This window comes from Lutjanus erythropterus, chromosome 20, assembly GCF_056507025.1.
Source record: "Lutjanus erythropterus isolate fLutEry1 chromosome 20, fLutEry1.hap2, whole genome shotgun sequence".
NCBI lineage: Eukaryota > Metazoa > Chordata > Actinopteri > Lutjaniformes > Lutjanidae > Lutjanus > Lutjanus erythropterus.
In genome coordinates this window covers 880,389-907,310 of record NC_139336.1, presented here as the reverse complement: position 1 = coordinate 907,310, position 26,922 = coordinate 880,389, and the positions used below count along the sequence as shown (strand labels likewise).

The following is a 26,922-nucleotide window of genomic DNA, read 5'->3' as shown; positions in this document are numbered from 1 at the left end:
AGTCCTTGTTTGTTTAGCAGTGCAGTTGTCTTGGGAAGGGGCGTTGTGGCGGGGGGGGGGGCGGGGGTTTGGTGGCTGCAGCTGTGCCCTCTCTTTGCTCAGTGAAACCAGAGAGGACTGGCCCTGCTGGTCCATAAACCGCCTGCACAGACACACTGTCAACAGCCATAAGGCCACTGGAGACATCTTGCAGGTTTCCTCCATCAACCAACATTTTTGAAAGGTTAGCCAGAAGACACAAGGCTAACCTTCATTAAGCAGCTGGAGTGATGAAGTGCTCATATCTTGCGAAACCACAGAAGTACTGTGGACCCTCTGACAAATCCTGAATATTCCTTAAATGAGTTCATACTGTACTGATACTTTGGATCATATTTTAGCACCTTTTTTCGTACACAAGTTCAGTTGCAGTATACATATACCCATGTATACATGTACATCTTGTGTATGAATTAGGGCTGTCAAAGTTAATGCGTTAAAAATGCGTTAACACAAAATCCTTTTAATGCCACAATTTTTTTTTATGCACAGTTAATGCATGTTCTGTTATATTGGCCTGACCAATAGTTTGAATCAGAAGCGAGCTTCCCTATCACCCGACAATGTAAACAGGCTTGTTAAGCAACTGGCTCCACGCAAAGAAATAGAAGTATATGATGAGGGAGATGAGTGAGTGCTGATGGAGCTGCAGCTCCACCTGAAACCAGGTAAAAGTAAAAATAAGGCTGGGTGCTCCTATAGCTCAGTTGGTAGGGCATGCGCCCCATGTACTGAGGCTGTTAGTCCTCTGCAGCGGCCGCCAGTTCAACTCCTGCCTGCAGCCCATTTGCTGTGTGTCATCCTCTCTCTTCACCCCCCTTTCCTGTCATATCTTCAGCTGTCCCTATGATTAAAGGCAAAAGCCCAAAAAATAATCTTAAAAAAGTAGTAAGAAGTAAGAAGTAAAAATAAGGCAGATGATGAAGTGTAGAGATGAAGAGTCCAGATGTTGTCTCTCCTCTTCATCTCCTCAGTGTGTGTCGGTGTGCAGTTTGCTGTCTGCTGTGGTCTAAAACATCCTCACTGATGTAAAGTGTCAGAGTGACACTGATGTAAATGATCCTGTTGTCTTAATACAAAACATGAATATTGTGCACCGTTTCATCATTATATAGACTGAGCTGAATAAAGGTGAGGATTTATCTCTTCAGAGGCCAATTTTTTTATTAAAGAAATCAACTATTATTATATATACAGTAATATATCCAATAATAAACAGATGCATATAAATAGTGACTTTTTCCTGAAATACTGCTGGTTCTGTGGTGTTTGAATTTTAAATCTGAAGCCTGCAGTGAACCACAGAAGCTTCAATTTACTTTTTTTTATTGATGTTTTTAGTGTGTTTTGGCCTTAATATTAACTTTAGCAGGTCAACATGCTCTTCTGTGCCTGATGGACTTGGGTTTCTCATGTTATTATTTCTGCATGTTTTTATGCCGAATGCAGTGGCTTTGAAGGGTTCTGGACAATATTTGTCATTGTTTTTGGTTAATGTATTTGATTTAATAAAGTTACATTTGAGTTACACTTTAAACACTTGAAAAATATCCCTTACATTTTGAACAAATAAAAAATGTGCAATTAATTTGCAATTAATTAAAGATTTTAATCAATTGACAGCTGATTACAATTTTCTTTGCCACTTCCAATTTGGTAAGGGTCTGAACTGCCAATTCTGATTCTTCTTCAATATAAAATTAAATTAGATGTTCATAATAAAACACTAACTATAATGTAACTAATCTCAGCTCTGATTCAATGTGGTAGACACTGGGTGGTTCAGAAGCAGTATCACTGTATCACTTCACTATCACATGGACCAGTTATCAGGTTTAGGTTCATCATGGGAGGAAGGAGTATTTGTAATGTGCATAAAGTAGCAAAAGTAAAAATCACACAAACAGGTAAGTTTAAAAATATGTATGAATGTATTGATTGTTATTATTTTGTGTAAACAGGAAGAAAAGTAAACATTTGACACGATACACAAAGATTTCTTTCCCTTCTTCAAGAAAGTTGTTCACACTTTGACCAAAAACAAAAAAACAAAACAAACAAACAAACAAAAACTATTATTATTATAACTATTATTGTTTTCAGTTCTTAAAGTGTTTAGGACCCACTTTAAGTTTACCCTGTGCTAAATCTTAACCCTAGAGTTAGGCTAAACCTTAAGATTGTCAACACAATGAGTTTTGTATTTCTTCACAATGTACTCTTTAAAATTAAATGAATTTATCAAAACACCTTTTAAAGTGCTTAATCAAATACCCTTAGAAATAAAGTACCAATTTACAAACAACTTCAAAACAGTTAAAACAAATTACAAGTTCAATACAATAACATTACAGAATGCTCCTTTAAAGGATGAACAGTTTCTTTCTTAGTGTCACTGAACACCGAAATTGGCAAAACGAAATCCTCCAGTGTTATGGCAAAAATCAGTCCTACCAGAATGATGATGGAAACAACAGTTCAGATATCTCAGGATCGTCTCATCAGTTAGCTTGGCTCACCACAACTGCTGAACTCTACCACCACTGTTGCAGCGCAGAGAAGCAGCAGAAGAAATCCACGCTCTTGAAACACACCAGCCTTAACTTCAACAGGGACAAGGAAAAAAGACCTGGCCTGCAATAGGCCAAAAGAAAATTACACACTTACCTTTAACACACACATTTAGGGTCTTAAAATTGCTTAAATTATGGCATTTCTTACTCTGCTTCCTATTAATGTTCATTAAATCAAATATACATGACAACTAATCAGAAATAACCATTTAAATATTTTCTGACAAACACTTCTGTATGAATCAGTTGCTCCGACCACGTTACTCTCACTCTTTTACTCACCGCGGCTGCGCAAAAAAAACAAAAAAAAAACCAAACACAGTGGGGGGGGGGTAATTTACGGCGCATGGCCTTATGCATGGCATGTACAGAAATAATGCAAACTCAAATTAGCATCTCCTTAGTTATTTAACAGTAAACAACAGGTCGGTAACAACTAATTCACTCACAAAATTACCAATAAAATTCACTCACCAGAAAAGTTCAGTCATAGGCACACACTCCAACTTGCAAAGGAGCACGGCTAACAAACTCCAGGTTTTTATCCACTTTGCAGAGACAGGTAACATGAGGACAGAGTAAATAGCATTTTAGATATCTAACTTCACAAACAATAGCTCTTGCTCGACTTTATATGGCTAATATGGCTGCTGTTAGCAAACATAGCAGCGACAAGTTAGCCAACACTCACGTTTTTTTCCTCAGCTCGACAGCAGCACCATATCTCCTCTTAATTCGACGAACTGCCAAAAAAAGAAAGCTTTCTCCACTCAACCTCTTGTATATTCAGCAAAAAACTAAAATGTCAATTTTTCCAGCACACTTCAGCTTGTAAATCCTCAGAGTAATTCAAGGTGCGTCTGTGTGTGATCCCGTTCGCGTGGAAGAGAGAAAAAACAGAAATGCAAGTGAGCTTAATTGGCAGGAGCGAGCTGGGCTCTGATTGGCTGGTGAGGGATATCAGCCCTGTATCATGCGCATGTCACATTAACTCACTGAGTTCGGCTATCCTCCTCCCATGGAGCAAGATCTTGCAAGATCTTGTAGGAAACATAACAGTGAATGCTTTGCTGTAGTAAAGCTTTGCTGGGAGAAAAAAAGAAGTTAAATGAGTCTGAGAGCATGAGTATGTAGTATACACAGGTTTTTTATTCTTCAGCCAGAACAGGAGGTGAGATTTTAACTGACAGTCTTTGAGCAGTAGTTTGCTGATGGCTAACATTAGCCTGAAAAGCTAAAAGTTTATAGTTCTGCGACACCATGAGCTGCTCAGCTCAGCTCCGTCTCCTTGTAGATTGTCTGTTCTTTTTATCCTGTTATTGGAATCTAAGGATAACACCGACTTCATGCAAGTGCATGTCTGAGAGTGTGTGTGTGGCTGTGACCAACGCTGTTCTGTCTGACTGTGACATTACTGTCTGTGCCACTGCATGCATGATGTTACTGGATATGTGACACTGACTGGCTGGTCACCAGTCAGAACATGCTGGAAAGCGTTTTTGTTATGCGTCTGCACTGGAGACAGCCAGACCATCCCATGCCAGTCCAAATAAGGCTGTAGAAGCAAATTCTATCTCAAAGGGGAAGAGAGTATTATATCTTCCTCTTCTCTCTTCTCTCAATTGGTCAGTTGGTTGGTTATGTTATATGCACTTTCCACACTAAACTCTCATTGGCTGGATTGTATCACTCCAATTTTTAATCATTATTGAAGGGAACATGCATATTCAGAACTGATGTAGCCTATTATTTTTCTCAATGAAAAGCTGTTTTTTGAACAGTTACTTGGCTTCAAATTAACTCAACATGTCAGAGAAGCAACACAACCCCCCCACCCTCAGAGGGCAAAAGGATTTGAGTGGATAAAAGGTTTATTTTTGTTGATAAGTGGATTTAACTCACCTTTACTGCTTCCTTAATGAGCTCATTGATAAATGCCAGCTGTTTGCCACCCAACTTCAGACTGGAAAGCTGTGAGTTTTTCCATGTTATATGTTGTTTTAGTGTTTATTTTGTTGCTTATTCTGTTGAATCTGGCACTGGTATCTTGCTTATGTGACCTCCACAGGCTGGGGCGGTGTTTGACAAATGTTGGCATATTGAGGGACAGTTAAAGGGATGGTTCACCCAAAAAATTCAGTCTTCTCACAGTCAGTCATTGTCTTCTCACCTGCATGCTGATTGAGAGTCAAGTTTATTTTGTTAGTCCGTGCTGTTAGAGTTTCACAGGAAAACAGCATTGCAGAAACTCCCAAACAATGGAAGTGAATGGTGACCAGTTTTCAAATGTAAAAAACAACTGGAAAAAAAAAACACATGCCACAGCACTGCCTGTCTTGCATAATCCAAGTCTCCTAAAGCCCCAACATGCTGTTTGCACATTGTCACAACACACGCACCTAGTTCAGAGAGTATGCATGTGCACGTACATGTGGCTCCACACTAAGGCTCTACAGTGAAGATTTAGTCTAAAAACATGGTGTAAATAACATTTTTTTGTCAACTTGGCATGTTGGGGATTTAAGAGACTTGGATTACACCAGACGAGCAGTATGGAGGCATTTTATGTTTTTATTCTGTTCTTTAAAAAGTGGTCACCATTCACTTCCATTGTTTGGGAGATTCTGCAACACTGTTTTCCTGTGAAACTCTATCTAATCATTACAGTAATCGTATGAATGCTGTTACTTTTTTTAGCCCATGTTGCTTTTTGCGGAGTTGTATACAGTTATACTGCAGCACAAGATATGTTAGGCCTGAGATATACTTGCTGTTTAATCATGCTTTTATGTTTGCTTAGAGATAATCTCTGAGGATGCTGATGCATATGTACTGAAGCTATAAGTCGTCTCAAACAGCCACCAATTCGACTCCTTTGCTGCATGTCATCACCTCTCTCTACCCCAATTCCTGTCCATGCTAAGGATGGGTGATATTGGCAAAAATATTTATCCTGATAATTTATGGCATTTAGCCGATAACGATAAATATGACGATAAAATAATGTTACAATTGCACTTGCATGTTTTTGAAATCAGTTACCCTATTGCAATCTGTGAGGAGAGCACCACAAACGTTGTTTTAAAATGATACTTACCAATCAGTCAAACATACATTGCGGGTGTTGCCAATGTTGTTGCAGCCTCTTGGCGCATCCTTTGGCTTTTGTCATATTCCGGCTTATGGTGATGTTTCAGGTGATGAAACAAATTTATGGTGCTACTGTCTTTTGTTGTCACTTTTTTTTTACAGACCTTGCAAATAGTGCATGACTGCTCAACGTCAGACCTGGCAAAGCCAAACCAATTCCATATGACAGGTTGAACCTCATTTAGGAATGAGCTGCTCCTCCGCCTTCTGCCATTCTTGTTCCTGTTCTGTGTTCATACGTGCGCACTCAAGGCTTGCGGGTGCGAGTGTGTCGCACACAAAAATGCGTCATCAAGTGGCATTTATTGTTGTTATCACAAAGTGGCAAATTTTCACCAGTAAAAGTTTTTCTGACGATAAATCGCACACGATACGATTTTGCCCAAGCCTAGTCCACGCTTCAACTGCCTCTATCAAATAAAAGCAAAAAGCCCCAAAGAAAATCTTTAAAAAATTCTGAGGACACGTAACCATTGCTCCAAATGGATGCAGGATACACGAGGTAGCCATGATATGTAGAGGTGCAAACTTGTAGTTAAAAGCAAGTATATCTCCGGCCTTAGCTTTGGTGTTGTACAGAAGTCAGCTGTTCTGCTCCATGATCCTCGCTACTACTGTGTGCGTTTGTTTTGCTGCTGTATAATGCTGATTCACTTGATTGATGGATGTGTGAAAAAGAAATGGACAAATTGCAGGAATTCATGTGCAACACTGTGTAACTTTAATTAGCACCCATATAGGCTGCAGGTAGAATCACTGAGTGCACTGTGGCTAATTTAGTTCAACTAGACACCAATTAAGTGGTTGAAGAGCTGGTAGAACTTCAGTTCCCAGAACCATCTGGGAAGTTGTCCATAGAAACTGTTTGGAAAAGGCCGGTCACTTTAAAGCAATACTTGGTAGGTGATTGGATGAACCACCTATCACATCTAACATGGGCTGACTTCAACCACTCAGATCAACTCACCAAACAGAAGCCTAAGCTGCCTGGAAAAAGTGCAAAAACATCTTTTCTTTTGATAAGTCATCAGTGCCCTTCTAGGCTCTTCTTTCAATGATGAAGTACTCTCTAGTTCTGATTTAACTGACGCTATCACAGCATCTGCGCTAATATCTTCAAGAGCTGCCATTGTTTGAGATGAGTTGTTTCCATGGATGCTTCTCGCTGTCAGCACACCTAAAATCACGCCTGTAGCTGCCAGTAGTGCCTCCAAAGATGCTGATTGGCTCACACCATGTAATGGACACAAATGGATAGCTAGGAGCATCATGAATACAGCTGCCTTGGAAGGTAACAGCCCCATTGCTTACTCTGATAATAGCTGATGAGAGGGCTGATGAGAGGATGACAGGGAAACATTAAAAGCAAAATTTTAAAAAAATGAAAAAAAGTAGTGATCTAAGGTTAACCTAAAAAAAAATCAGCTGGCAGCAGCCATAGGCTCCCTTTGCTGCATGACATCCTCCACTCTCTCTCCCTCCCTCACTTCAGCTGCCCAATTAAAAACAGAAAAAATAAAAGACATTAAGAATAATAAAGCTCTCAGACTTTGCCTGTCTCAAAAATTTAATCATAAACATTCAGTTCGTTAAGAATACTGAGCTGGGGAGGAGCCATGTGGGACCACTGAAGAACATGGCCACCTGAATCAAAGCTCCCACAGGGATAACCAGTTTTCCTCGAAATTCATCAGAGATAATACTTTTTATAGTCAGTTTGACTTGGAACCTGAATTAAACACCAGTGATATTCAGTATCACCAGCGAGTAACTCCAATACCAGAGCTGCGAAGCAAACACTTTCCAGTGCGAGCATGGCATGTGAGGTGCAGCATGTCAAGCAAGCAGGTCCTGGACCCGCCCTGGTAATGGGAATGAGAATAGCGAGACAAAGGTGCTGTCTACCATGCAAGCTTCTTTGGGGGAAAGCCATGGAAGAAATTGGCCAGGAAAATACTGATGGTCCTGCAGGCAGATATTGAATAAATCAAGGATGAGAATGCCGGGCTCCGAATTGACATGGACAGCATACTGCAAAGGTTAGAAGAGGCTGAAAATTGGATCGCACAGATAGAAACCGAGAACTTCTGTCTCTGGCAAATAGCTGACCAGGACGGGTGCCAGAACCTGAGTTAAGTTGGATTAAAAGAGAAACTGGAGGACGGCAAGCCGACAGAATGTGTGGGAAAAATAATTGTGGGGGCATTTGGCATTCAGATTGACCAAGCGCAGCTACAACAAATGCACCAGAGTCCTATGACGATGCCTGATGTCAGCTGCCCTCCCAGGCTCATTGTCACCTGCGAGAAACAGGGCTGGCAGCAGTGGGAGGGGAAAAAATGTATACATATATATATGTATGTATATATATATATATATATATATATATATATATATATATATATATATATATATATATATAGATAGATATATATATATATATAGATAGATAGATAGATAGATATAGATATACATTTTTTTTTTATTTCTTAACTCTGATTGTTGGACAGAAATTGTGCCTCATATAGGTCTCTCTTATAGTTGTTAATAACTTTGAAATACCTAAAAAACATCAGCACCCTGTGGAACCACTAATCACTCACTGCATTTCTGTTATTGTGGTAAACACAATACCACAGCTATGTAAAAGACAAACCAGTATCTTCTTGTTTGTGGTTCCACAACAGCTAGTAATGACAGAACTGCGTTGAATACTGCTGATTATATGACTCAGATTTGTTTCAATTAAACATTTACGTCATGGAGATTGATGGTTCCAATTGAGGAAGAATGCTGCAAATTGCAAAGCATGCTTTTGTTTGCTGTCAGGATGACAATTCTAGAGGGACTAAGAAAGAAAAGGCTTCAGTAAGAAAAGATAAAAGTATAGAAACTAGAATGCAGATAAGATAAATGCAACATGTACAGACAGTGCATAATCCTACCAGTGTCCTCACGCACACAGACAAACCAGGACTGACATAATGAGTTTTAAAGTCAGTGGTTGTATTTCAATTTGTCAGATGCAATCAACTGGTTCCTTTTTTGTTGTGATTTAACAATTTTACTACTACTTTACTGTTTTCTGCTCATTTTTGATGTTTCATTTTAAATATTATGTGAAAGTGAAACTTTTTGGTGCCAACAGTTGACTTGTGTCCTCTCCGCATCCCTCCCTGTCTAAAGGTGCAGCTTGACTGATATGGCTGTCTCACTGTGCTGCCGCAGAACAGTCCTGTTGGCTGTGACCTTCTGTTTTCTGCTTTGCATCACATCTGCCCTCAACTTGGAAGATCCTAATGTCTGCAGCCACTGGGAGAGGTCAGTCACAGGCATGCATCAGAAAGACTGTCTTATACAGAAGGAAATTGGAGCAATTGCAGTACAAAGTAGGAAAGAGTATTATATCACTGAAATGCAAGTTAAAGAAATATCAATTAACAGATATGTACTGCATATACAATACTAAATATAAAGTCCCATCAGGAAGAATTCTGTTCAACCTTTTGTTCAAACTCAGCAGTTTCCCACAAATTTGACCAATCACTGTTGCTTCCTGCAAATCCTACCAATCAGAGCAGTCCCTGTGCAAACATCACACATGTACATCTCAATGAACTGTCTCTGTGTTTTGTTTTATTATTCACTACTTGTGTGTATATACATACATACATATATATATATATATATATGTGTATATATATATATATATATATATATATATATATATATATATATATATATATATATATATATACATATATATATATATACATATATATATATATATATATATATATATATATATATATATATATATATATATATATATACATATATAATTGGAATATATATATATAATTGGAAAACTTTTCAGTATTTCAGTAAATACTGAAAAGAGCACATTTGTCGTTGTTACTGGCATCTGTCAGTGCTCTATGCACTTTTATTTTATCATTTTATGCAATTTTGAGTTTGAGCTCCAAAAAGACCCTGGTTCTTTGTGAAATACCCTCTGGTTCACTTTTTCCAATTACAAATAAAGCAGATTGAGCCTTTTTGAGCCAGTTTGAGCCTTTTTGGTGAGGTTAGTCAGAACACTCAGAACAGAGCACAGTTTTGTTCTCTTTGTGGAACAACCAGTGTTTGCAATGAAATACGCTAAGAGACTAATAGACACTTCACACCAATATCTTACGTATGGGCCCTTCAAGGAGGACGGTAAGTAAACCACAGACCCTATTAAGTGAAACCAAGAAGAATGAATTTATTCCACAGCCACAAAAATAGAACTAAGGTTTACCTTTCACATATTTCACCTTGGTTTTGCCAACACTAGTAAAAAAAATATATATAGACTCTTAAAAAAAATAAATAAATAAATAAACAAAGAACGTGAATGTATCCCTTTTTTACACAAATATTGACCCAAATAAATAAATAAAAAAAATAAATTGTCCACCCCTCAGTTCTTTTGTTATTACCCAGGTAGTATCTCATTCAGTTCAATACATCCCTTTAGTTTTTATGTATTTCCTCTTCAGATGCAACTCGTGTTCCTTGTAAGTTTAGTTCAGTTCAGTCAAGTCAGTAGGTTCTGGGTTTTTTTCAGTCAACTATGTAGTTTTAGTTCAGTTAGGGGCCCCTTTTTTTGTATGTTTTGCTCAAGCTTATCTGCAAATCCAAGTGGAAATCAGGTACATCTAAGTCCAGCGGTGTCTCGTCTCTGACTCCCCACATGTGACAGCAGTGGTTGTTGTCCTTCCCGCCTGCTGAAGATCCTCTACCGACCTTCCTCGGAAATCGACCAAAAAAACCAACCTGCACACCATACAGGTTAACTTCAGTTAATGTCCATTTTCTAATAGTGTGCAGTTTTATGTCAAAATCTTACAGTTATCTTCTAACCTCTCATTAGCGTGTTGCTGATTCAATTGTTAGGGGTTATATCTCATATCACTTCTCAGAAAATTCACGCAACACAGTTTTTATACAGTGCATCTATTTTAGTCACACACAACATGTTTTTCTGATTGTTTTTTTTTTCATCCACTTTCATTAACTGAGCATAAGCTAACATTGTTTTTCAAGCTAGCACCAAAAAAAAAAAAAAAAAACCCACACTCACTGGAGAATTGTCATCCAAAACACATCTAATAATGATCCACCTTCATCCTGTTGTAAACAGTGGTATGCTGGAACAAGTTAAGTGTCTTCTGGACAACTTTAACACTGAATTTCAACAATTAACAACAAGTTTTCCCTTTACTCTTTTGCTTGTCATGTGTCGCTGGACATTTCGTTTTTCTTCCATGTACTGCGCTTTCCCTCCCCCTTTCTCCTCCGTATCGCTAGGCAAGGCAAGACAATTTTATTTATATAGCACCATTCATACACAAGGCAATTCAAGGTGCTTTACAGAAAATACATTAAAATAAAAACATTAAAGGAACATTAAAATTGTGTTTGAGATCATTAAAAATAAAAGCTAAAAGCAGGACAATAAATAGTTTAAAATGACAGAAAATGCATTTAAAGAGCAAACATAAAACAAAAGCAAAAGCAGACAAATATAAAAACAATAGCTACAGATTATCCTAAAAATAAGTTATGCATCTACTTCACTGGTAAGCCGCAGTAAATAAGCCGACAGGTGCCAACCTTAGGTATTCTGGAAGTTTGTTCCACAGGTGGGGAGCATAGAAACTAAAGGCTGCCTCACCTTGTTTGGTTCTGATCCTGGGAACACTGAGTAAACCTGTTCCAGATGATCTAAGGGGTCTTGGTGCTTCATAACATACAAGTAAATGTATGATGAGAGACGTATTTAGGCCCAAGACCATTCAGTGCTTTATAGACAAGTAACAAGATTTTAAAGTGTATTTTTGAACACACAGGAAGCCAGTGCAGTGATTTAAGTTCTGGTGTAATGTGCTCCACTCTCTTGATGTTGGTGAGGACTCTGGCAGCAGCGTTCTGGATGAGCTGTAGTTGTCTGATTGATTTTTTACTCAGACCTGTGAAGTTACAATAGTCCAGCCTGCTGAAAATGAAAGCATGAATATGTTTTTCTGTATCTTCTTCAGACAGAAATCCTTTAATTCTTGCTATGTTTTTAAGGTGGTAATAGGCTGATTTAGTTACTGTCTTTATGTGACTGTTGAAATTTAGGTCTGAGTCCAGAATGACACCAAGATTTCTGGCTTGATTTGTAGGTTTTAGTGTCATGGATTCAAGGTGAGCACTGACTTTTAATCTTTGTTCTTTGGGGCCAAAAACAACTCTCAGTTTTATCTGTGTTAAATTGTAGAAAATTCTGGCACATCCACATACTGATTTCATCAATGCACTTATTTAGCGGATGTCAGGGACTGTAGTCATCTGGTGACACTGTTATATAAAGTTGTGTGTCATCTGTATAAGTATGGTAGGAGATGTTGTGGCATTCCATAATCTGAGCAAGAGGGAGCATATAGATATTGAACAGAAGAGGACCAAGAATGGACCCTTGAGGAACTGCACATGTCATTTTTGTTCGCACAGATTCATAATTGCCAAGTGACATGAAGGAATCTCTGTCTTGTAAATAAGATTTAAACCAATTTAGCACAGTGCCAGAAAGTCCCACCCACTTTTCTAGTCTGTCGAGCATCTTTAATCGAGTATCTTATGGTCGACTGTGTGGAATGCAGCACTGAAGTCCAGTAATACCAGAAATGAAATCTTTGATGCATCACTGCTCAGATGAAGTGCAGTCTCAGTGCTGTGATGTGCTCGAAATCCAGACTGAAAGGCATTAAAGAAACTGTTTTGCACCAAGAAGGTATTACGCTACTTGCTACTCCCTACAGGTGCATTTTGCAGATGCTTAGTGCCACCCTCAGGATTTTTCATCAAACTGCAATAATAACTCTACTATTCAGTTCAACAATTGTGAGGGTTTCATATAAATGTATGCATATACAATAATCAATGAAGGTTTAACTTGAACTGTAACATGTAAGCAACTATATACAAAATTTAAAAGTAGGGTTTAGAGTATCTCTTAAATTCACTGGGGTTACAGTTGCCTTCGATTTTTAATGAGTTACACAAAAAGGTTGCAACCTTCTTTCACAATTTTCATTGCAATGGTCACTTGATCATTGCAAAAAATGCCTAAAAACATTTGCAACATACATTCCAATTTTTTAGAAACATTACAACAATTCCAAAAAAGGCCCATGAAATCCAAGAGAGACTGAATATATAAAAAAGGTTAATGGTAAGAATCATAGTTATGTATGAGAAATGGTAAATAGCTATGTGTGTACAATATCAAAGCTAAGTACAGGTTATGTTCCATTATGTTCCTCAGGTCATAGAGTTGCTATTGTTGTAATGTATGTAATGTCAGCCCTATACAGACACTATGTAAATTGTGTAAGGCCCCGCAAATTAGGCAAGGGCCCCACCTCCCCCTTGTGTCAAATTGGGTGTCAGTGTTTATAACATTGATGATGAGGACGTGGCTATCCTTGCAGTCACAAAAGAGAGAAAAAATAAGTAATAAGTGTGGGAACAGCAATCAGGTAAACTTGATATGAGTTTTGCATGAAAACAGTGTTGTAGAATCTCCCAAACAATATAAGTGAATGGTGACCAAACATTTTCAAATATAAAAAACACCTGGAAAGAAACCATAAAATGCTTCCATACTGCTCATCTGTCATAATCCAAGTCTCCTAACCCAACATGCCATTTGCACACCACCATGCCACACACACCCAGTTCAGATTCAGGCTAAAAATTTCTTTTTTGTCTTTTTTTTAAGGTTATTTTTTGGGCTTTTTGCCTTTATTTAGATAGGACAGCTGAAGATATGACAGGAAAGGGGGAGAGTGAGAGCGGATGACACACACCAAATGTGCTGCAGGCAGGAATCAAACTGGCAGCCGCTGCAGAGGACTGATAGCCTCAACACATACCCTACCAACTGAACTTATAGGGGCACCTGGATTCCCAACACTGTGTTCTTGTGAAACTCTAGCAGTGTTTTGTGGACTGAAAAACTGAACCCGACCCTCAATCAGCTTGAGGGTGAGTAGATAATGACTGAATTTTCATTTTTGGGTGAACTATCTTTTCAAGATTCTATAGAAAATATTCCATTCAATAAATATTGTTTGTTTATACCTCATTCTGTATAGGTCTACTTATTCTTAGACTGACATGGCACAAACTGAAGGAGGGAGGATTGTAGTGAGAGCACTGGAGTATCAACTGTGTGGCAAAAGAAAAAAGGTTACATTCCTTATGGATCTCATAAGTGTACATGGTACCAGAGCACCCTAGGCCAAAGGTCAATGATTGATTTTGTGATTGTATCATGTGATCTGAAGCCATATGTATTGGACACTCTGGTAGAGAGAGGGGCTGAGCCGTCAACTGATCACCATCTGGTGGTGAGCTGGGTCAGGTGGCGGGTAAAGCCTCTGGACAGACTTGGCAAGCCCAAACGTGTAGTGTGGGTCAGCTGGGAACGTTTGGAGGAGGCCTCTGTCCAGGAGACATTCAACTCCCACCTCCAGCAGAGCTTCTCTGGCATCCCTGCGGAGTGGTCGATGTTCAAAATGTCCATTGCTGAGGATGTGACTGAGAGCTGTGGTCTTAGGGTTGTAGGTTCCTCAAGGGGCGGCAACCCTGGAATAGAGATGCACCAATTGCAATTTTCTTAGCCGATTCCGATTTCCAGTTTTTATAAGGGTCTGACCTGCCGATTCCGAAATTGGCCAATTACGATTTTCAGTCTTTCTAAGAACTGTAATTGACAGCATTCACAAACATATTTGCAACTTTTCTTGTAAAAATTAAATTAGATGTTCATAATAAGACACCGACTATTAAATATTCATGAAATACTATTTAAATCTTCTCCAAAGTCCTCCAGGTTACAGCCAGGGCTATTATAGGTTTACATTAAGATTATGAATCAGCTAAATGTGATCTTGCGAGATTTCGCAGGACGCGATTTCACATGATCTCCTGTGGAGGCAGATGTAAACAAACCGGAGACGGACGCTGTGCAACAGTTTGCTACGATAAAACTTTGCTGTGAGAAAAACAGATCCAAAAGTTAAACGAGTCTGGATGAGAAAATGTTTGAGGAGACACATCAACACAGGTTGTTTATTCGTCAGCCAGAACAGGAGGTGAGATTTTAACTGTCAGTCTGTGAACAGTTGCCTACTGCTGGCTAATATTAGCCTGAAGAGCTACAAAGTTTATGGCTGTTTTGCGAAATTGTCAGCTGCTCTGTCTTGTTGTAGACTGTCTGTCTTCTCTTTATCCTGTCCTTCTTGGAATCTGTCGCTAACATCAACTTCATGCAAGCATGTGTCTGAGTGTGTGTAGCTGTTATCAGCGCTGTGTTGATATCACGGTCAGTTTGTCTGCTGCGTGCATGACGTGACCATCGTGCAGAACATGTGTGTGACAATGACGGGTACAGAATCAGATATGTGACGCTGACCGGCCAGTCACTGGTCAGGGCCGGTCACGCTGAAAACCGGCTGGTTCTGGTCTCTGGCCGGTCCATCGGTGCAAGTCTACCCTGGAACATTGTGGTGGACAGTGGTCAGGAATGCTGTCCAACTGAAGAAGGAAGCCTTCCAGGATATGTTATCTCGGGGGACTCTGGAGGCAGTTGCAAGGTACCGACAGGCCTGAAGGACGGCAGCCTCTGCCATGACACAGGCAAAGCAGCTGCTGTGGGAGGAGTTTGGATAAGGACTTTCAGTCAGCACCAAAGCGCTTCTGGTACCTCAGGAGAGGGAAACAGGGTACCATCCAAGCTGTATATAGCAAGGATGGGACCCTGTTGACTTCAAATGAGGAGGTAATCTGGTGGTGGAAGGAGCACTTTGAGGAACTTCTAAAGCCAACTAACTCACCCTCTATGGTAGAGACAGAGCTGGAGGATGACAGGGGATCATTGTCAGTTTCCCTGGAGGAAGTCACTGAGGTAGTCAAACAACTCCACAGTGGCAAAGCCCCAGGGACTGATAAGATCTGCCCAGAAATGTTGAAGGCTTTGGGTGGTGAGGGGCTGTCGTGGATGACATGTCTCTTCAACATTGTGTGGAAGTCTGGGACAGTGCCTAAGGAGTGACAGACCAGGGTGGTGGTTCCCCTTTTCAAAAAGGGGGACCAGAGGGTGTGGGCCAATTATAGAGGCATCACATTACTCAGCCTCCCTGGGAGAGTTTACCCTAAGATGCTGGAAAGGAGGTTCAGGCTGATAGTTGAACCACGGATTGAAGAGGAACAATGTGGGTTCTGCACTGGTTGTGGAACAGCGGACCAGCTTTTCACTCTCACAAGGATCCTGGAGGGGGCATGGGAGTATGCCTGTCTACATGTGTTTTGTGGATTTGGAGAAGGCGTATGACCGGGTTCCACGGGAGACATTGTGGGAGGTGCTGCAGGAACATGAGGTGAGGGGGTCACTGCTTAAGGCCATCCAATCTCTGTATGCCAAAAGCGGGAGCTGTGTCCAGGTCCTCCGTAGTAAGTCGGACTCTTTTCCGGTGGGGGTTGGTCTCCATCAGGGCTGCGCCTTATCACCAATTCTGTTCATGACTTTCATGGACAGGATATTGAGGCACAGTCATTGGGGGGAGGGTGTGCAGTTCAGTGGCCTGAGGACTGCAAAGCTGCTTTTTGCAGATGATGTGGTTCTGATGACATCATGTGACCTCCAGTGCTCACTGGATCAGTTCGCATCCGAGTGTGAAGCAGCTGGGATGAGGAGCAGCACCTCTAGGTCTGAGGCCATGGTTCTCAGCAGGAAACCGGTGAATTGTCTAATCCAAGTAGGGAATGAGTCCTTACCCTAAGTGAGAGAGTTCAAGTATCTTGGGGGTCTTGTTCTCGAGTGAAGGGACACTGGCATGTGAGATGGGCTGGAGAATTGGACCAGCAGGAGCAGCATTATGTTCGCTTTACCGCACTATTGTGACCAAAAGAGAGCTTAGCCAGAGTGCGAAGCTTTCGATCTACCAGTCAATCTTCATTCCTACTCTCACCTATAGTCATGAAGGGTGGGTCATGACCGAAAGAATGAGATCGCAGGTACAAGTGACCGAAATGTTTTTTCTCGGGAGGATGGCTGACATCTCCCTTAGGGATAGGGTGGGAAACTCAGTCATCCATGAGGAACTCGGAGTAGAGCTGCTGCTCCTTTGTGTAGAAAGGAGCCAGTTGAAGTGGTTCGGGCATCTTGTAAGGATGCCACCTGGTCACCTCCCTATGGAGGTGCTCCAGGCACATCCAGCTGGGAGGAGGCCACGGGGCAGACCGAGGACTAGGTGGAGGGATTATACCTCTGCCCTGGCCTGGGAAGGCCTCAGGATCCCCCTTTCAGAGCTTGCTAATATGGCTGGGGAACGGGATGTCTGGGTTCCCCTGCTGGAACTGTTACCCCCACGACCCGATTTTGGATAAGCGGTTGAAGACGGATGGATGGATGGATGGATGGATGGATGGATGGATGGATGGATGGATGGATGCTTATGGATCAGCCTTCCTAGCCTTAAGGTAGGAAGGCTCCGTGGCAGAATTTTGCTTAGCACCCAGGAAACTCAGAACTGGCTCAGAGAGATAGTAATACAGGGAGAAAGAGAGACATTAAGTGAACATAGCAGAATAGAGATGAAATGCTTCAGCTGTCTCTTGACATGAGGTAGATGAGTTTCAAAGTTTGATTGCAGGAAGATCAGATTTTCTGTAGTATTCTGTGGTGCTTAGTCTACTGCTGACGGTGCTCCTGTGCATCATGGAAAGGATGAGCATCATTGTTCATGATACTCTACAGTTTGCGCAGCACCTCTCTCTGACCACGCCAGCAGAGAATCAAACTCCACCTCCAAGCCAGAGCCAGCTTTGCCTGATGTTCTTATTGATTCTGATGGCATCAACTGGTAACACTGAATAACCAGAGCCGTAGAAAGCAGAGTTGGCTCAGGGCATGGTTAGCCCAGCTAAAAAAAAACAGCTACCTTGGCTCTTTCCAAAGTTCAGAAATATACTTATCAACAGCTCACTCATTAATTTGTGAAACTTGATTGTTTTCACATTTCTGTTTGACAGATTAAACAAATGAATAAGTTAAGAATTAATAAGTGAAATCATACCAATCGTTGCAAAAACTTAAACACAGTAAGTGACACTTTTTCAAGACAAATGTGTTAAAAAAGGTAAATTAATCTGTTGACTGATTTTCTAATGAAAAGGAAGCTTGGAAATCCATTAACTGAGGTGTAAAAGAAATACCATATCCCTAAAAAATACTTTTTTAAATATTCACAGTTGAAGCATTTCATATTATCTAAGCATACAAATTTAAAATCTGAACCACATTTGTCACATCTTGAAAATCTCACAATTCTAAAAACCTGAAAGGTAGAAGTCAAGTTTCTTTATTTTATAAAACTTTGATAACATATGACACAGAGTCTACTATAGATATGCTTGAGGCATGGAGATTAGATCTTCAAGAGGACATAGAAGAGACTGATTGGGAGAAGGCATGCTTTAAAACTCGAGAAAAAAACAAATCAATTCAAGAATGAAATTACTGCAATACAAATGGTTAATGAGAACTTACATTACCCTGGTTAAGTTGAACCGTTGGTCCCCTGACATCCCAGACACTTGTGTAAAATGTTTAGAAGGAAAGGGGACTCTGTTCCACTGTGTATGGGAGTGTCCAGAATTGAAAGAATACTGGAAAACAGTTGTTGAGACTATATCTAAGATTGTTGGAATGAAGGTACCTTACCAGGCAAAATTGTGTGTGCATATATCCAAAGAACTTTGTTACTAGTTCACAACGAACAACTTTAATAGACTTTGGACTCCTGTGGGCCAGGAGAATGATAGCCCTATCTTGGAGAAAAATGTATATACCTTCGAGAGGCATGTGGGTGAGGGAGATGGCACTTTATGTTGTATTAGAAAAACTGACTTACATAACCAGAGGAAGGGCAGGAGAATTTGAAAAAGTATAGGAACTTTTATTGGAATTTCTGAGACATCAGGGTACACAATCACTATGAAATAGTTGTATGTGGAGTGTATTTATGTTGTTATCGTTTTTCATTTTGTCCTTTTTTATTTAAATTCAGTATGTTTTGTTGTTATTCATTGATTTATCTTTCTTTAAACATATGTGGGTTCGTATGTGTGAACTATGTGAAAAAAGACTGTTGTTGTTCAACTGAGGTGTAAAAGAATTAAAGTGGAGGCAGATTTCCCAGCTATATTGCCTTTCACTGACTAATCTGAGGAAACAGCTGCATACATACTCCTACTGTGTTGTCCTGAAGACTGACTGCAGAGAAAGACTCAGAGAAAGACAAGAGAGAGAGGAGAGGAGAAAAGCGGCCTGAGACACACACACTTTGTCAAGTTGATGATAATGAGGCTTCTTAAGAAAGTTTCAGACCTGCCAAGATCTTAAGGTTTTGGGGGAAGTTGTGGTTGTGTGGTGTGCCTTTTCTGAAAACAGAAATTTAAATAAATAAAGTCAGTCAGCAGAAGAATGCAGGAAAAATGTTTATATGTTAGGATAACCATAGTATATAGTAATAAGTTCTGGTATGATGAAAAGAAAAAAATACATTTTAATGTTTGTTTTTTTGCCTGTGTTCTTTAGATAAACATAGGAAAACTGAGTGGTTCAGCCTTTTCTCATTATTTTTTGTACTTAGTTTTCTAAGTTAATGGTAAAAATATAGGTAGGGAAAATGGTAATGTCCTTAAAAGAAAGGCTCAGTTTATAACCAAGTAAAGGGATATTCATTCATTATTTCTTCTCTACATATTCTTCATCCTATCTAATTCTATCTACCCATGTTGAATTGTAGGCTTGCCTGTAGGGACATTTCACATTTTTGCATGTTCAGCTGACAAGCTGTGCATTAGTCTCGCATAGCCAGATCAGAACGTTCAGCATTTGAGAAGGACTCCACACATGATCTTTTTGCTTTAGGGGAAAAATGCTCTGACTTAACACTACTTCTCTGAACCAATCACAATTGTCTTGGGTGGATGCAGTGTTGCTGCCCCTGCAAGATAGTGTTGGTGCTGGCAGGGAATGTTTTTGGTGGATCAGAATGTGAGCCATTTCATTAACATAGCTAAATCATTGCAAAAGAAAAGCATCTAGCTTGTTTAGGCTCATACTGTTAGTGACTAAGATGCTAATTTGCCATTTTTAGCACTTAGTTTTCTAGCTCAGAGGTTGTTGTTGTTTTCCCATAGCAGCAAGCTACATGACTACCTGTGCATTTAATAAAAAAAAAAGAAGAGATTAGAAATTATAAGAAATTAGAAACAATTATTTGAAGATCTTTTTCAGGAAATACCATGCACAGCTCCAAGGATACTAAAAGACAACAACCATCCCAGTCACACCCTTTTACTTTGCTGCCATCTGGCAAGAGATACAGAAGTATCTGCTGCTGTACCACTAGACTTCAGAACAGCTTGGCTCAAGGCTTTTATTTTTATGACTTATTATCTGTTCACTAATTTACTGTATATATATATATATATATGTATATGTATATATATATGTATATATATATATACACACACACACACATATATATATATATATATATATATATATATATATATATATATATATATATATATATATATGTAGTATTTTATTATATTATATTTATTATTATTATTATTGTGAACATTCCTGTAGCAGTTAGAAAATGGTTCATTTTAGCTGCCAGGTAGCTGTGCCTTGAGAAAAAAATACTCAGGGGAATTAAAGTCCTCGGTATTGGTATTGGTAAGTAGTTGTAATTGTGGGAGGAAGATGCTAGATTGTGATTGACTGGTAGGGCACCACTGCTATAGGAAGCAGTTAGTGTCAGAGATGTTTTACTGTTAAACTATTAGTTTGCTAGCTTCATTCTCCCCTTCTAAGTATATAGTGGCCAGTACTGTTTTCATGAAAAATGCAAAGGGTCATATCTAGAGTCAAACGACCAATAAGTCACAAAAATATTGTTAATTGCAACCCTAGTTTTATTGGTACAAGTGTGGAATTGAGTTCAGTCAGTTGACAGAAAACCCATCAATGATATGTGATTTGCTAATTGATTTGTCTATTAAGTAATTCACATGTACTCAAACAAAACATCTGATTATTTATTGTGAAGATTTGCTGCATTTCTCTGTTTCATATACTTGTGAATATATTGCAGATTTTTGAGCAGACTGAATAAACTATGTGAAGATGGTACTTAATATTGGCAAATTTCAAAGACTGAACAATTCATTGATAATAATAGATTTTTAAAAAGTGGAACTAACAATACTTAAATCGAAATTGACTAGTAATGATTAACAGCAGCCATAAGTGATCGAGTAATTAAATGAAAAATGCATGTCTGCAAGAGCCTGTGGTAAAAACAGCTCACAAGGCAGTCATAAGTGAACTTTTTTTCACCACCCCTCCAAAGTCTTTTTTGATTAGCCTGTGAGACAGTCATTCAGGTCTCACTAATGGACTCCACAGAAATGCAGGGGCACACAGAGTACAGTAGTAATGGTATACAGAGTGTGCTGGAGCAGGGTGGTAATCCTGCTTTGACACACACACACACACACACACACACACACACACACACACACACACACATACTCACTAACGATTTAACCCTTATCTGTCTTTGTGTTCTGGGCTGGGATCCGAACCACAGTCTGCTGCATGAAAAGCGGTGGCATACACAGAGCTGACCTGGCTCGAATTGGTTTGACTCGGCTTATCAGCCCCAGCCCAGTGGGGTTTGCATGCCCATTTAACAGGGCTACCCACTTGAAGGTGTCTTATACTGGAAGATAAGCTTGAGGAGGCTCGAGTTGAGTGGCTGTAAAGTGGTGGATAAACTGTTCATATATTTCTCTGGGATAAACACGCTGTTTCCTGAAATTGTTCACAGTAAGTCCCATGTTGTTTCTTTATTTAAATGCTTTTACTATGAAGTGGCACAATAAGGTAATTGTTTTCATGAAGGGGTTTCATCAGCAGTACCTGAACATGACACAGCTGAAAGTACAAACAGTTAGTTCTGTAGTTCTGTTAGAAGCTACAAAAGTACTGAGAGCTAAACATGAAGAGACTTTAAAAAAACGTCTTCCGCTCTTCTATCCTGCACACACACGCTGAGTGTGACAACACTCACTTGTTTGAGAGGGAGAAAAGTCGCTCATGACAGGTTAGCTGTGGCCAGAGAGACATCACCGCAGCCTGCTTGGAGGTGGGTCAGGCTCACTTTGGCCCCACTCCAGAGTGTGGCCATCTCAGGGCAAAAATGTGGTAATGGACTATGGAGTTATAGTTTTGCCAAAATCCTGAGCTAGCAACTGTAGATTTTGAGCACAGAAAAATATTTTGTGAGCACAGAAAAATATTTCGAGCACAGAAAAATATTTGGAACACAGAAAAATATTTTGTGAGCACAGAAAAATATTTTGAACACAGAAAGATATTTTGAGCACAAAAAAAATATTTTGTGCAAGCACACAAATCAACTTTTGAGGAAAAATTAAATGTGAGCAAAAAAAACCCCTTCAGATTGAGCAGACAAAAATCTATTCTGTGCTAAACAAATGTGTTTGCATGTTTGGTAATGCTATGTTCAATATGAAGGTGCAATAATTTCCACTTTCACTCAGTTTCACTCTGCGCCCTCTCACAAACTTGTTCTAGGTGCACGAGCTGTCTGCAACATACTCGCTCAAGATGACCCTATCAAAGGTCAAGAAGGAAAGCCAGGATTGCTAAAGAGGGATATGAGTGAAAACTGTCACTCAACGGCCGATGTCTCAAGATACATGGAGTTGTAACGTTACTGTTAATCCAATCAACGCAACACGGCAGCACTATACTGTAATATCATTCAATAATACTAATTTTCCTCTAAGTTCTTAGAGGAGTTGTGTGTCAGTTAACCAGACACAGGAAATTTAGATAATCATGGGTGGTTGAATATCATGCCTGAAACAGCTACACACACACACATACATCTATACATTGGCACCAACTTGACTTAGATACTTGTGTGTGTGTGTGTGGGGGGGGGTGATGTGGTGAGGGGTAGGGATAAATATTTTCCCAAAAATGACACATTTTCTATCCTGGGAACAGAGGCACTCTATCCCAATGTATGTGGATTCTAAACCTGATCACTTTAGTATTTCATCTGGTGGTATTGATAATTGTTATTGAGGCACAAGAACATAATTTCAACATTAACCAAGATTATAATGAACATAATATAAACTATGCATGCTGCATGCAACTTGACCTTCACTGCAGCTTCATGCAAGGATGAAATGCCAAGTTCAGCCTGTGATCTGTTGCTGTCTGACTGAACAGGCTAACAGAAGTGAGATTTTACAATTGTTCATGTTTTAAACAAATGTAATTCATTAAATAATGTAATTTGGTGTTTTCAGTGTCATGATATTGAGTTGAAACAGATTCCACTTTCCAGTGGCATTCAGAGGCTGCTGCTGAGCACAGCAGATTGATCACACCATGTGTGCTTCACTGTTCAACATAGTAGGCTTAATAAAGTTAATTATCACTCAAAGTTAAAATGCAAAACTTGAAAAAAGCTTGGTGTGAGGCTTTAACTGGATTCTTCAGGAGACTCTGAGATTCAATATGAGCTCACTGTTAGCACAGAGCAGGAGGTGTGGATTTGGTTTGAGCAGGATATGTCAGTGTTAACTTTGCATGCTCTCCCCAAGGTGCTGGTTAGTTGGTCTGTGGGTGTTGCACAGTGACTGCCTACTGCTCCTAATACCAGGATAATTTAAATACATTATATCTCCCTGTATAATTGTGCTGTTTGTGATTGTATATGTGACCATAAAGTTGACCTTCACCTTTTTAACTGATTCTGCTCCTCATGTCTCATCTCCCTCTCCTCTATTTTCCTGTGCTTTCAGTTACTCAGTGACAGTGCAAGAGTCATACGCCCATCCCTTTGATCAGATTTATTACACCAGCTGCACCGATATCCTCAACTGGTTCAAGTGCACCAGACACAGGTGAGGACCTCATCTGAGGCCTGATACAGAGAGTGATTTGAGAGTGTTCCAAGCCTTATCAATATTTTTTTTTTTATTTTCAAATATATCACAAAAGATGTACAACTTGAACATGGGACAGTTAAGTACAGCTCCTAACCCCCACTTTGAGGACAAAGTAAACAACATTGTGTGTATGTGTATGCACCTGTTAGCAACTCCTTTACTGAGTGTCTGATCCTGTATGTGACCTCACTTCCTGTCTGTATGCAGGGTGAGCTATCGGACAGCATATCGCAGAGGAGAGAAGACCATGTACCGGAGAAAGTCCCAGTGCTGCCCAGGCTTCTATGAAAATGGAGACATCTGTGCTCGTGAGCATCTTTACACAGACGCACACACACGCAGAAGGGTGGTCAGATTGACAAACACATGATAGATAATATGATAATGCTGACAACCAAGCGGAGAAGTATTGTGCAAGAGGCAAAAGGCTGAAGTGGATAGTGAAACTCTAAACCAGAATCATTCCCTCTTCCCAGTTACACATTCAGCTATTCAAATCTATTTGCAGAGATTTCTTCAGATAGAAAACTAGAAAAAAGTATAACTTTAAAATGACAGCATTTGACAGACAGATGACAAATTCAATGAGAAGATGGATACATGAGTGAAGTGATATTAATGCACAAAAACTTGGTTGAGCTGAATGACACTGTTCAGGACCTGCGTATTCTACATGTGTTGTTACAGTGATTTCACTTCCCAACGAGGCTAGTGTGTAACCCCCCCGCCCCTTTATGTCAGTAGCCAGTAGGCAGTGACAGGTGTGGAGCCACAGTGGCCAGTGGCAAAAACAACAACAGTTGTTCAGCAGTGACAGTAACAGAAAGCATTATGTTAACACACAGCTTGCTGTTCTGATGGTGGAAGTAGTTCTGATTTATTTATTTATTTATTTATTTATTTTTTAAAGTCATGATATCAGTGTATTGTGGAAGAGATGGCTATCACAGTGTGATTCATGCAGGGGCTGTGATATTGTGCCCCAGGCCTTTAGAGGGGATTTTATTTTGGTGTGAAAAGGCTCTGTTGTATGAGCAGCCATCACATGCTGCTCACTGAGCTCCTCAAGCAAACACAGGAAGGAGGAGGATTTACCAGATACTCCCAGTATCATGGCATTTCCAGATGGGAGTTAGATTGCAAACAAAGTTGAATTGCTTTAAGGTTAAATGTATTTTCTTTCTTTTTTTATTTAAAAAAGTATTAATTTAATAACAAAAACAGACATAACTCACCAGACAGACACAGACAACAATACTCACAAAAGAACAGCAAAACAAACAATTAAACAAGAAAACACTACACTAGAATCACACTAAATAAAACCAATACACACTCAAAACTATATATCCAAATAAACTTCAACAACCTTCCCTATCCTTCTCTGTGCTTTTAAAGTCAACATTTGTTTTTGCACTATATCCCTACAAAATAAAAGCAGCTTTGAAAATAAATCTTTTCCCTGACACAATAATCAAATTAATGATGTAACCATTTTACTCAGTGATATTGCCCAATATCACAGAGACAAAGTCTAGTTGGAAGCACAGCCTCACTGCATTACACATTTTCTAAACGTCCCTCCAAAAGGCAGAAACAACATGGCAGTACTAAAACAGATGTACAGTTGACTCAGGTTTTCATTTTTCATTTTTGTTTCATGTAATCTATCTTAATTTAGTACATTTTCTTTGTATGGATCTGTTTCTGGAGCTGGGGGCCTGCCTTACATTAGAATTAAAAAAAAAAAAAAAGATGATAGATGCTACAATGTTGTAAAAAAAATACAATAATACAAACAATTAGTAGAATTAGGTTGAATATTCAGTTCAGTACTACAGTTCTATAGGGCTGCACATAACAATTTTTTTTAAATGACATATGATATAACAATTTTTTTTTATTAGTTACTAATCTAACAACTAATTTAAGTTTATTTTTTATTACTTAGTTGGTATAACAATTAATATACCCCAAATAAATATCAAATTAAATACCATTATTTTAATATTCATAATCCTGAAAAATAGACACATGCCGTGCATCAGAATGATGATAATAGTGGCATATTTTAAAATGAGTCTAATTTCCATCATATTTAATGCAGCCTATTTGCCAAATGCCTGATAAGAAAATTCCTGGATTTTAAATTAAAAAGACTTGCTATGCCAGATTTTAATTTAATCACTGTGTCAGCAATTTCCCTTAAGTGCTCAATTTAAAACTCAAAACTGTCATGACGTAGTTTCATGTAACCACTGGAGAAATATACAGTTAAGATAATTACTGACAAATGTATTTTTGCATCAGTGTGGGACAAGCAAAGTAACAGAAACTATTTACAGACTGTAACAACTGCCTGTACCATTAGTTGAAGCATTTCCTCACTCATACATAGCTGTTAAAGTAAACAGAAAACATAACATGGCCAAATAACAACATTAGATGATACATGGTGTAACTTTACAACAACAGTACAGAAATTACTTTTAATATTTAACTACTAAAAAAGATACAGTCCCCCTGTTGATAATTGTAATATATCATGCTTGGGTGTTCACAAACAGGAAACAGTGAATCCATGCTTTGACCAGGTACAGCAGTTTATTGTGTCACAACTCAACCTTCCGTAAACTTGGCTTATGCCCTTCTAGAGTCCTCCAGGGCTAAGCCGCCCATGCATATCCAAGGTAAGTCACACATGTGCAAGTCTCAAGTCTTAACCATCACAAATCTCAAGCAAGAACCAAGTCACAAGCAAGTCAAGTCCCTGCTGTAAGTCAAGCAAACAAGTCATTGCTCAGGTAAAGCAAGTCTCAAGTCAAGTCAAATGAAATTCTGATTACTTCCCCTAAGTGTCCACATTAAAATCAGTTGTGGACAGTGGCCGTGAAAATTTTAGTTTCATTTTCAACATTGACTAAAACTGTTGCAGCCTATTTATTCCTTATAAGTGCAATACCAAGCCTCCAAAATGAACAAAAATGGA

The 26,922-nt window shown here is 39.2% G+C and overlaps 1 protein-coding gene across 1 annotated transcript in view; it reads left to right on the top strand.

The window, feature by feature from the left end:
• megf10 (multiple EGF-like-domains 10) overlaps window positions 1–26,922 on the top strand; it is a 162,029-nt gene that overhangs the window by 10,471 nt on the left and 124,636 nt on the right. Inside the window, exons 2-4 of the mRNA XM_084746363.1 lie at window positions 8,949–9,083; window positions 23,787–23,888; window positions 24,141–24,241. Of these exons, the coding sequence (XP_084602489.1) occupies window positions 8,965–9,083; window positions 23,787–23,888; window positions 24,141–24,241 (322 nt within the window). The 5' untranslated portion in view covers window positions 8,949–8,964. The remainder of the gene's footprint in view (window positions 1–8,948; window positions 9,084–23,786; window positions 23,889–24,140; window positions 24,242–26,922) is intronic.